General features: G+C 38.0%; 2 protein-coding genes across 2 annotated transcripts; one reads left to right on the top strand and one right to left on the bottom strand.

Annotated features, from left to right (window-relative positions):
- Nucleotides 1–221: 221 nt before the first annotated feature.
- LOC145903031 (uncharacterized) lies at nucleotides 222–7,347 on the bottom strand. Its single transcript, XM_082991120.1, has 14 exons — nucleotides 7,269–7,347; nucleotides 6,880–6,994; nucleotides 6,154–6,483; nucleotides 4,461–4,622; nucleotides 4,143–4,283; nucleotides 4,009–4,074; nucleotides 3,609–3,768; nucleotides 3,241–3,411; nucleotides 2,760–2,891; nucleotides 2,237–2,395; nucleotides 1,678–1,983; nucleotides 1,103–1,452; nucleotides 586–779; nucleotides 222–523 (listed from the first exon to the last, which is right to left on the bottom strand). Exons 1-14 carry the CDS (start codon nucleotides 7,345–7,347, stop codon nucleotides 222–224), a joined length of 2,667 nt encoding a protein of 888 aa, XP_082847246.1.
- A 3,130-nt stretch (nucleotides 7,348–10,477) lies between these two features.
- Nucleotides 10,478–11,410, top strand: LOC145903030 (chymotrypsin B-like). The gene is made up of 4 exons (XM_082991118.1): nucleotides 10,478–10,574; nucleotides 10,805–10,965; nucleotides 11,178–11,294; nucleotides 11,366–11,410. Exons 1-4 carry the CDS (start codon nucleotides 10,478–10,480, stop codon nucleotides 11,408–11,410), a joined length of 420 nt encoding a protein of 139 aa, XP_082847244.1.
- Nucleotides 11,411–13,638: the final 2,228 nt, after the last annotated feature.

Genomic DNA, 13,638 nt, shown 5'->3' with positions numbered 1-13,638 from the left:
TGTGTCCTTCGTGACTTTTCTATGTTTTCTGTTTTTTCTTCTGTTTATATTTGTTGATTATACAATTGTGAAAACAAGCTTCCTGTATGTAGAAAGGTAAATTTAAATTTATATCACTTCATTCAAATGTTGGTGCGGTTTTTGTGATGAGCCTTGCATAATTTTCGCAAGAAATTCATGTTCTTCGGTGCTGAATTGCTTTCCCATGGTCTTAAAAACTTTTATGCTGTGATATTCGTGGAAATAGTTTCAACATTCATTTCATATCTTTCTTGTCCAGGACGACAAAATCTTTTCATTCCCACTTTGAAATTTCGAAAACACTTGGACGTCGTTTTGTCGACGAAGTTGGAGTAGAGAATGGGGTTGAGGGCGCTGTTGATTGGGAGAAGAACGATGCCAGCAACTGCGTATGAAACGCTGTCAATCTTAACTCCGCTAAAGTTAACGAACACCATGATTGAAAGTGGAATCCAGCAACAGAAATCGGTGATGATCAGTCGAATAATCTTGCGCTGAATTTCTGCAATGACCAAATGATTAAAACGTAAAAAATGTTGGTATATCACAAGTACTTCCGATCACCTCCACCATTTGTTCGCGTCCCAGATCTTTTAATTTGCGATCGTTTGATTTTGATTGCAACCGCAACATACATCAGAGCAACACACACAAACACGAGGCAGTTGATGATGGTTATTGAGAGGGAATACTTCCAAGCTCCAAACCCCCGAGGTTCAAATATTTGCGGAAGGCAAACACTGCTGCTGCTATAATAACTAAACGCAAAATAATTAATTCAAATTACGAGAGAGTTTTACTCGAATCAAATAGTCTACATAGATAAAATGTCTGTAACAAAAGTTAATGCGACTTGGCTGCTATATTTAACTTAGTAACTGAGAGCATAACGTTAAACTTGAGAGATTTTGATTGAAATCGTAAAGATTGTGGGGATATGCTAAGTTTACAGGGTTCGCAGCCCATAGAATTGCAACCAAGCTCGGCCAGCCAACTCACGACACTGGACTAACGAGGTCGAACTAAATTTATTGCAGAAAGGTTTACGTCAAATTAAAGTTCTATGATTTGAAGAATTTACCCGAACAATTTATCCACCTTCATCTCATCAAATTCGGGGGCAAAGGTCTCGAGAAACTTTTCCAAATCAGACCATTTTGAAATTTTCAACACACTTTGTGCCGTTTCCAAGGGTAACGCCTCAAACTCTTTTGCATACGTTACCAGTTTGATGACGTAACGCTTTGCCTCTTCGAAAGTTATGACTTCGTCAACGAAAAAAGCGTTCCGCTTGAGTAACGCCGACCCGTAGAAAGAGTTTTGTTGAAATCCGGTGAGGGGCAGCAGAGAGACGGCGAACGATATAAACCAAGTGAGAAAGATTAGGAGCAGAACCAAACGAAAGGTCGGTTTGCGTAGAGAGGAAATAGGCTGTAAATATAAAGTTAATTGCTTACAAAACCGTTGATCCTTTACACTAATAAAACGTCTGATTAAAACTTTCAAAAGAGTATTTTCTTTAACAAAGAGGCTAAGTTCCATGTCGAAACAAATTATGTTAATTTATGCAACTGCAGTTAGCAAGGCTGAAGTCGGAATTTGTCTGATTTTTTTATAAATTGGCACCTAATTTCAATCAAAGAAAAAGTCCAATACCCTGAACACAGAATACAGCCGACATGCGGTGAGCAACAACATTGTGAAGACCGATGTCTCGCTTGAAAGCACGACCAGCACTCCCATGGTAGCACAAGTACTGCTGGTTAACCAGGAAGTTTTCACCAAGCAAAACCTGCCTCTGTATGTGTTTTCAGCAGCGCTCAACATGACCAGATAAACTCCCATCAGAAGATCGGCAACCGCTAGATTTAACACCAGCATGTGGTTGGCACGCAACGAGGCGCATACGTCATGTTTGGTGGCCAGACGTCTTAAAACTTTGCTCTCGCCGTAGATGACGATCTGTAAACAAAATCCTTACAGCTTCGTTACATATTTGTGTGTTAAAAACGTTTTAATTTTTTGCTAGCTTCACTTGTAACGTAGAATCGTATTCAAAAGCAACCAAACAATATATGAAGCTAAAAATTATTTGTGAATAATTGCGATCATAAACAAAAAGTAAAAACAACCAAAAAGATTTGTAGTTCTGATAACGCTTGACACACTATTTACGTAATATAAACAAAAATATTAAAGTTTATTTAAATCTTACCATGTTTCCAATGAGAGCTGGTAGTGCCATCAGCAACACCAAACCCCCCAACACTTTGTTTTCTATGAGACTTTGTCGCGATGATAGAGAATTACTGACGTGTGAAAAGTCTGTACATTCGTCACTCCAATCCTCACAGTCTTTTATTCCGTCGTAAACCTTGAAAAACTCGTAACTATTACTATTAATAAAGAGAGTTATTGAAGTGTAGAAGTCATTGCAATGATATGAAAATCTTGACATAGGATAACATTACTGCTAACACAACACGTACAAAAGAATGACTGCGCTGACACAAAGTGCTCACTTAAAATACACGAGGCTTATGTTTATTACATCTAGAGCAGCGTTATGTTAGTTGACAAGGAACACCCAGAACCTCGGAAAAGTCAACAACCACCTTTTGTCAAAACACCATTTATAAAGACATGTGGAACCCACTTTGGTAAGCGCTGATATAGCGAGTAATCAAATTTAAAGTAGTGACAATTTAGTCAATTTTCTTCATGTAATTACGACTAACCTTGTCGTGAGTCACAAACAAAGGGACTCCCCCCTTGCAGTAAAACCGTTTGTCTCCAAAACAATCACGTTCGTCTTCAATTTCATCACAATTGATGATTCCGTCACAAACCTGGTCATTCGATATTGATATCTGATAAAAGGGAAAGGTTTTAATTGTATTTGTGCACAACAATAGGAAAGTTGTTTTAGAGCGTAAAAGTGGCAAACTATATATTTAAAAGTCGGGGTCACCAATGTGGCGATGTTTATTCAGGCTCTAATAAATAAGGCTCATCGAGCAGCACAAAAATGAGACGCATGTTACGGTTCGCTAAATACGCAGTACTACGCTCGTGTTTTATGTTCTAGGTGTGTGAAATCAGCATTTGCTGTTCACGCCAATATTAAACGAAAACGTGGCTGAACATCAAACAACGGTTACGCGAATCGACAAAATTAAAATAATGTAAATTATGTGGACCACAGCGGACGCCACAAACCAGATGCCCGTTTAAAACCGAACAATAGAATCTTTTGTCACAATCAGCTTCGTCACTTTTGTCCTCGCAATCTGGAAATCCATCGCAAATCTGATTTAGTGAAATTGTTTCAGCAAGTTCATCCTCTGCAGAGTCAACATTTCTTGCACAAGAGGTTAGATTGAGTTGGATCTGCATGTAACCAATTCATCAAAAAATAGTTTACCTGTAGTGTGCCCTAAAAACATATGTAAACCGGCCTCTATGTGGCAAAAATTTAACCGGCTCAACTTCAACGTTTTGGTCGTCATTCAACTATTGGAAAGTTACATCAAGTATTTTTTTGTATTAGAAAGAGGACAACCGTATCAAAACGGTCTCTTTTGAACCTGTTGGTCATGTTCTCGTAGTGTGAGGTTTCCACAATCGAATGAACTTGGACAACCTTCATTGCATTCATCTTCCCAACTTCCACATTCAAGATTTCCGTCACAAAATGTTGCTAAATGGGATTCCCCATGTTTGTTTTGGAAGCACTCCCTCGAACATCTGAAAAGTAATAAAAACAATGTATAGAATATGATCGAATTGTTGTATCTGATAATAAAAAAAGATTTTCTGATCTCTTTGGGGCCGAAATTGGTCAAAATATATTATATCAACCATACACATGCTTGTGTGTCGCTGGTGGAATTATATGTATTCTACCAAACAAAATAGACGAAAAACTGTACATATTACTTTTAAATTATCGAAACTACGGTAGATCCAATAAACAATATCACTCGCCTACAAGTGGTGTTAAAAGAGTTGTTTGTGTCGTTGCATGGTGAAGTTCCCAAGCAAAAGTCGAAACTGGAAAAGTTCCTGGTTTATCTTTAGTTTTGCTGTGAGATGACGTATATAAACTTCTATCGCTTCACCTTTCATCAAACCCGTTCACACAATCCACCACACCATCACATACTTTGTACCTGGAGATGCATTCTTGCAATGGGTAACAATGTACATATCCCGCCTTGCATGGATTGTTTGAAGGACTCATGTGGGAATATTTTCCAATCCTGATGATAGGTAAGTGACAGGTTTATAGAATAACAGGTAAATAAACATATAAGAAATAATCAAGTCAAGTGTTTGTAAGTTGCATCAAGTAATAATTGAAATAGTTTAAGTCATAATTATAGACTTTCATTGGCGACTAAAAGCGGTGTACATACAATATTTAAAATAGAAACGACCTTTCCAGTTGATGATCCCACACACGAAGATACACGTGATTGCAAACTGAGGGTCTATTGTCACGACATAAGCACTCGTCAGACAAATCCAAGCAGTCAATTTTTCCATTGCAAACATTGGCTGAAGGAATGATCATCGATCGATCAAGACAGAACCAACATCTGCTCTCATCAATCAGAGAGGTTTTTCCTCTGTTGAGAAAGATTGCCTGAATCACTAACCCTGTTTACATGGCCAAGTCGACTTGAGCATCAAGTCGACTCGTGACCGGGTCACGTGATTTTCAAATTCGACGCGCGAAAACGACGAATTTACATGGGGCTTTTAAGTCAGCTTAAGTTAAGCTGTCTCGGGCTGACAGGCTGTAAATTCAGACTCTTTACTAAATAAATTATCAATATTTCTAATCTAAGCATGCAGAGAAAAGTTATTGGCAGTTAGTTTGTGCAAATGCTTGCTGTAAATTGGTCCTTGATTATAATGTGAGTTTACTTTGCCAGGTATAACTAGAAAGCCTGCTGCAACCCATATTTTTTAATTTCTGATTAAACTAAAAGGCTGCATTTCCTGGAATGTGTTCACAACAACACCATGGTAAGAGTATTCAAGTGAAAATTTCATGTTTAGTAGTATTAATTATCTCTGTCCTTCTTCACAGGATCCTTTTCAGAAGCTGCCTAATCCCGTAATCCCATGTACAATTGAGTGTCAGAAAAGACTGAATGGAATGTTTCATACCAGCCCAATGTTAATTAATTTGAAACAAATATACAGAAGATGTGATAGTTACATAACATAAACTTGTGTCATGGCATTCATGTCATATTTTTTTTTTTGACGTACAGAAAAGGTTTACATAAGCCTGCTTTTATATTTTATGGTTGATTGTTGTTCACATAATCCTTGCATAAATAAGATGCAGTAGCCTAAATATGAATAAACAACCAGTTTGCATTGACTTGTTATATTATAGCACATCCAGCAGCAAATGAAAACAGTTAACACAAGTGCATTCTTCTTTCAAGCAAGTGTCAGCATTCCTGCAATGCATTTGTTTCCTTCAGGTCTCCAAAATGCAACTTAGGTCCTCAAAACGAATGTTGCTTTTTTGTATCTTGATGCTTGTACAATTCATTTAACACTTGCGCAGTATTTATCAAAATTAACTCCAGTAAGCACATCCTTCTCGCCCCTGCAGCATAGAGCATACTCACCTAGTTGTACTAGAACTAGTTTATTACTTTTAAGGTTTATTGTAAACAGCAAACCCTCAACGCACAACCTCATAAACAAATCACCTAATCCTAACTTCTTCGCGGCACTTGTCGCAACTGGGTTTAAGCTGACTTAATCGCTTAAGCTGTCCCGTAAACCACTCTCCGCGTTAGATCGAAGGCCGAGACGGCTTAAGACGCTTGCCTTTTTCTCTTCGCCAAAAACGAGAGAGTCGGATCGGCGAGTCAGCTTCGAAGCCGTCTTAAACCGTCATGTAAACGGGGTTAGTGACGCGCGACTGTGACGTCACATGATGATGCGATATTGTGAGGGTCGTACTTCGTTGATTACATTTGTGCAATAGATCGCACGTGATTCAATTTATTTTCTAACAAAACGGCAACACGTACGACCCCTCTTATGTGTTTGTAATGTATATTCCTTCAACTATTTTTGCAATATGAAGTCATTCGCTACCTTGAATCGTTGTATGGAAAACACAGATCCGCTCCGTTGTCGCAATCATTAACCTCGTCCCACAATAGCTGTTGTGGAAGATGACAGTATTTTCTATTTCTCCAGCAGAAAAAGCCACCACCGTTTACCCATTCGTCATCTTCAGGACAGCCGTTGCACGAATCACCATCACATAAAGTTGCACGTGGAACGCACGTGTTGCTGTTCTGACATTTGTAATAACTCGGACAACCGACGTCACAAGCTGTCAAACCTTGACACGTGACCGTTTTGTTGCAAATATAATCTCGGTGGATGGAGCAGGATGACCTTCTCCCAGAGACCAGACAACTAAAGTTGAGTAAATGAAAATATGTGAAAACCTCCTTGAAATTGTTACAGAGGTTATATTGAATTTTCTAAATATTTTTATCCACATGGGAAATGATAACGATATGATATAAGCATAGAAACCAACGATAAGATACAAACATAGAAACTAACGAAACGATACAAACATGGAAACTAGCAATTCAATACATCGTAATTAAGAACGCAGTTTGTCTATCGTGTGTGGTATTAATAGTGTGGTATATCAAACACTTCACACATATCTGCGCAAGGAATACACTGTTTGCATCATTTAAACTGGAATCTGGGCCAATTTTTTTATAATTGTTTTCAGTTTCATGAGCAAACTTTTTGCGTGCATAGAACTGGAATGAGATTGAAAATTACCAAATGTACCTGATTTGGAATTTGCTTTTCCTTTTACTCGACTCATCTTCATTATCATCGCAGTCGTTAATTCCGTCGCAAAAACTTTCAGCCGAAATAACTTTGCCATTTTTGCAAGCAAACTCTTGAAAACGTAAATATCTTGTTACTTACCCCAAGTTTATCGTTTAAGAATTACGTTTTTTATAAATAACCAGTCACAGACAACAAATAGACTTGTTTGCTCAATGATATATGGAAACAACATATTCTTTGTGTTGTGAAATGCAACATTTTACTGAGTACCTATATTTGTAATTGATATGGAGCAAACATAAATTTTTACACAGACAATAGTTTCACATATTATTCCTGTCAATCCTCGTCAAAAACAAAATTATCTCAAAGAACGTTTTCACCTTTTTCCTCCACGCCATCAAATCTTCCGATTGGAAGAAATCCAAAAAAGAGCACCAGCAACATTAAGTCCCAATGCATGTTAATTCTCATCTACAATGTGATTCCTCCAACTAGGTTAGACTCAAAACGACAAATTGTTTGAAAAATGGACCAATTATTCAACTGCTAAAATTTAAAACGCACAGTGTTCAAAACAAATTCTTTTGAATTGGGAAATGTAGATCCTGTGCGGAGAACATCTGCTTAAAGTAAACATACTTTTATTTGTCCTGGATTTAACGTTCACCAGATGGATGATTCATTACTGCAGCTGGTGACCATAGCAGAAAACTAGCTTTTGAACCAGCAGGACCAACTCAGTTCAATTGTGTCACAGAGCCATTGTTTGACCAAATTTGCTTTGTTTATTCTCACGTTGTTTTAAGTTTACTTTCCCTTTCTCGTCTCGTGCTTTGAAGTTTTCAACTATACGAAAAGCTTCGATTGCTTTCAGGTCGCATTTTACTCACAAACAATATCAAGGTGGTTCAGGAGGTGTCTGTATATTTGGTATTCTGAATCTTCTTTTAACTTCATTGATTGTTGCTTTCGTCAATTGCCAGGAATCGAATAATCGACTAAGAATTCGTTTGTGGGCCTGAATACATTTGGGCACTTGCCCAGTGCGTAGTTTAAATCAATGCGTTTGTAGGGCTGATTTGAGACTGAAAAAATTGACAATCTACCACATCTGCGCCCTATTTTAATATGGTTTTAAACTTTGTGTCAGTGCCAAGCATGTGGGCACATATAGAAAATCTATTAGGTTCCATTTTGTGTATAATTTTAAACAAGGCATGAATCAACAGGAGATAATACTCTCGTGACGAAACATCCTGCTTAATTGTCCCTCGGTGGTCGTAACCTGCCAGTAAATGAGACAAGAGTTATATTTGTATTCACGTACTATATAGGTCAAGCAGTGCTATGGGTATCAGCAGAAACAATTTCAAGTTAATTCAGATTGCGTTACTTTTGGTCAATGAAGAATAATGAAGTGTGTTTGGGTTGTGGTTATACTCTTTGGTTTTATGGAATGCGCCAGAGCCCAAGTTAATTTTTTCTGTTCTGTTATATGTATTATCTGGAAATTATTGTTTTAAATAAATCCGTGAAGATTATATATTTAAATCATGAGTATGATTACCAGGGTACGGAAATATTGGCCCAAATGTATATATTTTTAACGTGTATCGTATCAAAACAAAACTTCCACTAATTCGTGTAATCCACCAATTACAACTACATTTAACACAGGTACGTGCGAATAGTGCTTCAGAGAGTTGTCGTGTGAAGGACCGAGCGTGGGCAGCCCTAACGAAACATGCTGGAGTTGCATCAGATCGGCATGCGGTATATTGCTTAGCAAGGCAGGATATAAAGGATTACGAAATGCAGTGTTTCCAACATTACTGTAGTCACGTACCATTGGACATTTCCTACAACCACTTAGATAACAATGTCGGCAATACGTAGCTGAACATTTTCGCTACTAGTAGCCCATTATTTATATACAGCTATTACCTGGTTGATGTAACCAATTTCCGTCAACCGCAAGATGACATGAAGCTGCAACAAAAACTGCTCGCGTACCACCTAGAATGATGTTGTCGTATTGTGTTTCATTGGGATGTTGTGTTCACCTAATTATCAACCACATTGTGATAGAACAACAACAATAAGAAATGTAAGCTTGCGTTGCACGTTAGACCAGTATTGTATTTTCAACAGTTTCATTTAAATGTATCAGAGACTGAGTTTGCGTTACGATAATCGTAACGCTGAATTAACATTACGCCATTGTGAGGAAAACAATGCAATGCGCGGTATATAAATGTGTGTGACACTTAACAACAATTATACGGTCGTCCTATATTTAAGAGCGTTATTTTAATGTATCAGAGACGGTATGTAAACGTACTTGAATTGTTACTTGTTACAATTCTGCTATAGTTTGTTTTGCTTGTAAATATATTTCACTTCAAACAAAACTTGCTTTTATTAAGGGACGAAGTTTTTTAGTCGTTTGGATCCATGCATTTGCTCAGAACGAGCCACTCCTTTACCGACAATGAATTCACCCAGAATCTTGGGTAACATATAATGTTTTGAATTTTTAGTTTCTGGTTGTACTAACGATTATATTTTAATTCGTGTATATTAAATTGTGTTTCAACAAATTCCCGTCCAAACCAATGTTTTAATTGTACTAATGTTTCACGGCCGCTTTTTCGAACTATCAGGTTTCATTAATGCAGCGGTCTTGGCACCCAAGTCGCAAAGCAAAGTCAAACTTTGCAGTGTTCGTCATCAGCTGGGTATGCCAAACTAGAGACAAACCGCCGTTGATAAATCTTGTTGGAACGCACTACAGCCAAGCAACTGCAAAAAAGTAGAGCCGAATTGTTTTTATTTATTTTGGAAATAATGCAGGTGGTGAAGAAACGTGCAAAGGAGATTATCCGTTCATGGCTTACCTGTACCACTTGCCTAATGTGCAAAATATTTTTTATGGGGATCTCTAATTTGTGATGAATGGGTGATCACGACTTCCTCAGGGTAATTTTATTGCTTCTGCCGTTTACTTAAAATACGTTTGTCACCAAGCTATTTTGTTTCATGTTTGTATTCACTGACTTCTTAAAACTAAATATCGCGAGATAGCTTAGTAAGAGAGACGACAGGAGTTGTTTTGGGAGATTGGAATCGATCGAGTTTTTCCGGAACAGAACAGTTTTTCACCATATCCGAATTGATAATTCATCCAAACTTTAATGTTTCAACTTTCAACTTCAACCTTGCACTTCTCAGAGTGAGTATAATTTTGAAGCGGAAGATACTAAAGATAAAACGGAATGCCGCGGCAGGGAATATTAAAGCGCCTATTTATAGAATTAGGAAAGTATTTAAAATTTCTGCTGTGCATTTTTGTGTTTTGGTTCGACAAATTAATTAGTTGCCAAAGAACTTGCACAAATGAAGGGTTTACTGGTTACATTTTCAAACGTGGTGTCCACAGCCACACGTTTTTATTATTTAACTGCAAACAGTTTGCTTGCGAAAGAACATTGATATTGCAATAAATGAGTATCCTCTTGCAAAACTGAATAAAAGCAAAGAACTGTTTTTTCGACAGCTGTCGAGAAAAGCTACGTTCAACCAATTTGTGATGCCAGTCAACTTGGTGTCAGATGGTACAAGAACAGACGATGACAGCAACTCCTTTGTCGGGACTACTTGCCATGTAGCGGGCTGGGGAATCACAAGTTTGTATTTACAGTTTTTCTTATAAACTTCAAACACCCTTCGCCATGCGGTTGTGCATTGGCTCTTGCAGAGAACCATGTGTATGATTCCTATTTCTTCGACATTGCAAACTGCAAAATGATATTTTATCTCCTTAGTTAAAGATTATTTCAAATAAATATTAAACATGAGTAATTTATTAATAAAACTATACTAAGAAAAGTATTTGAAAAACATGATTTTGTTGCAGGCTCGAGCGGTCCAGCTTCCGACGTATTGCTTCAACTTGCCTCTGATATCGTTCCGATTACAAATTGCTCTTCGTTAACTGCATCGTTGGGAACATACCGCGTGTCCGCCGGAGACCCAAAGTTTTGTGCTGAAGGCATTGCTGGGGAAGGTCTTTGCACTGTTAGTATTTGTAATATGCATTGCAATGAATCAATTGAAAACATGTTGAGGGGGGAAACTAGTGATGTATAAAATTGCCAACTCGGGTAACGAAACCGGTGGCAACTATCTTTCAAAGATAATAAGCTTAACTTAAATGGCGTCAACAAAATTGCCAGTCGCAAGAAGTCCCCTATTTTTTGCAGTTTCAGATAAAATTGTTTTATTCAAAGGGCGACGTTGGGGGCGGTCTTGTTTGCCACCATCCCAATCAAGGAAATCAGCTCTTCCTTCATGGGGTTTTGTCATACCTTTTAGGTGCATGTTCTAACTTGAATGTCTACAACAAGGTACTCCAAGTCCCAAGTTTGAGTGGAAATCTTAACATTTGATTATTTACCAAGAAAATTTCTTCCCGCAGATAGCCGACATGCGTGTATGGATTGACGGAGTCATTTCTGCTTAACATTAAAACAGGACGGAACGCCACATTTGTCGGCTCATAAAAAGAAACACTCAGAGTTAATAAACAACATACATGTCTTACGTTTGTCGTTTGCTTTATGCATCAAAACAATGTTAATGTAGGTATGAAGATGTTTACCTGTTGGTTTATTTTGACTTAATTTCATCAAAGTTTAGTTTACTTTACTAGTTCTTTACCCAGCTATCTTTTATCATCTATTTTTCGTTTATCTGTGTATTTTGTTTCTATACCTGTATGTTGTCGTATATTTGTTTGTATAAGGGTTATTTCTGCTTTTTTCTGCTCACCTATAGAAAGAGTTCGTTAATTTTGCATGTCCCTACAACTTAGGTGCGTGTTGCCTTGTAATTGTGCTTTTGACAAATAACTGCTGCACGGTCGATGTTATTTTGGACTAGGGCTCGGTCCAAGTACAAACGTGGAACCCGACATAGCTCATGTGGTCAAACTAATGCTCGAAGCTATATTTCCACGGTTTGCAGGTCACGCATGACTGTATGCAGTTTTACAACGATCGCCATTTCACTCGGGACGGAAGTTTTACAAGAGCTAAAAATAGAAGTCAAAGGTATCTTATCGTTTGTCGGGTCGGGATGAATGCATTTTGCCTCTGTCTGATTCTGCCATACGCGAGTTTAAAAGGTTAAAAAATTCGGCAGTTTTATGGATGCTACTTTCTGTTTTCAATTCACCAACAAGGCGGTTGACGACAAAAGGCGCTAAAACGGCTTCGGCACGGTCTACCGACATAGCACTGGAGCTGCACCCCATTCAATGTGTGGTGATATTAACAGACTTATAATTTCAGTGACAACTTTTGACCCAATGTGCAAATGGCATTTCACGAGGAGTTCAAGCGAATGTTTTGTTGTAAAAAAAATATTTTGAACAACAAAGTTTTTTGAGGAATTCCATGTTATTTTGAAACCATGTTGGTAATCCTGCCCAACGTCAAGAATGAACAAAACGTTGTTTGTTTGTAGGAGTATCATCACAGATAATGATCAAAGCGATCATTGCAATAGACCTTTTTCTGCACAGGATTCATTTGTTTCTAAAGTTAAAGTAGTTTTTTTTACCACACCGGGATTTAAACCCCGGATATCCTGATGTCAGAAACATGTTGTAGCAATACGTCGGAGGCTGAGTCACTCAAAAAGCTGGGCCACGCATGATTTCGTCCACACATCGGCCCAAAGCAGATGGTATTAAACTGCGTGGCTAAACGATTCGGCGCCAGAATCATCATTCTATTCTCGGCAGCGGGTCAGAATGTTTGACATTGTTTGAATTTCCTTTTTACATTCGAAGATTGGATTTTTTGCCGGGTTTAATTTGTGTCGATTATCATCATATCCGTCGACTTTGCAGAGGGTTTTATCATGGCAGCACTATTCCTTCTAAGAGTGGGACATCGTTGGAGTTTTTCAGGGGTTTCGCGATTGCAGATTCTGGCAAAATTCTTGTTGGGCTTGGTTCAAGCTTCGGGTGGTTTAACCATAATGCTGATGACATGGCTGACATATCTGTTATGTTCCACTTTTGAGGCAAATTATCTTTGAATTAGTGGGGAACCAGTGGTGGTTATGGATAATATAGATTGGTGCTTGAAGTTGGTCGTGGTCTTATCTGGTTCTGTGTATTCTACCAGTTGTGCTGCAAGTTACACATATCTGACTTAGAGCAAACAAAACTACGTTTCAATGCATTCGCGTGAGTGGACTTGCTGGTGTTGACTTGTTTACTTTGCTGTACAACTAAGTCTGCCAAGTCAGCGAATTTTATCCTGTCACAAAACGGTTTGTATCAAACAGATGAAGTGCTGAACGTCAATCAAACGTTATTTCTCAGTTGGTTATGCTTTAAAAAACAACTGGTTGGTGGATCTGATTGATTATAGATTTATGTCAGTGATAAAACATACATATCCGAATTTTTCAAAAGCAGAAACATGTTTTGTCTCATCTTAAAGTCTATCCAAGAGTGCCATAATACCGTCCTTATTTATGAGAAAAGTCCTCACTACTTACTATAGACGTCAGTTTGAGAACCTCGAGGTTCAATCATTGCGAAATCTAATGCCCAACTAAAGTTAAAAATTATGTTGACTAAATTCTACTTGTGATACCTGCGTAACCTGGTGAAACACTAGATCACTGGAGCGGAACACAAGGTTGGCTGGAGCATCGTGGTATTGCACCAAAGCA

This window comes from Ascidia mentula, chromosome 5 (assembly GCF_947561715.1).
Source record: "Ascidia mentula chromosome 5, kaAscMent1.1, whole genome shotgun sequence".
NCBI lineage: Eukaryota > Metazoa > Chordata > Ascidiacea > Phlebobranchia > Ascidiidae > Ascidia > Ascidia mentula.
Note: the sequence above shows the minus strand (reverse complement) of the source record. Positions and strands in the feature narration are given on the sequence as shown.

Bases quoted from the DNA above. Each gene is read 5' to 3' on its own strand.
- LOC145903031 (XM_082991120.1), bottom strand. From the start codon at position 7,347: ATGCATTGGGACTTAATGTTGCTGGTGCTCTTTTTTGGATTTCTTCCA. The intron at 4,284-4,460 runs GTCGTTTCTATT...ACCTATCATCAG, and splicing joins TGGGATCATCAACTGGAAAG to GATTGGAAAATATTCCCACA. The intron at 1,453-1,677 runs GTATTGGACTTT...TTATATTTACAG, and splicing joins GGCTGTATTCTGTGTTCAGG to CCTATTTCCTCTCTACGCAA.
- LOC145903030 (XM_082991118.1), top strand. From the start codon at position 10,478: ATGCCAGTCAACTTGGTGTCAGATGGTACAAGAACAGACGATGACAGC. The intron at 10,575-10,804 runs GTTTGTATTTAC...ATTTTGTTGCAG, and splicing joins AGCGGGCTGGGGAATCACAA to GCTCGAGCGGTCCAGCTTCC. The intron at 11,295-11,365 runs GTACTCCAAGTC...TTCTTCCCGCAG, and splicing joins ACTTGAATGTCTACAACAAG to ATAGCCGACATGCGTGTATG.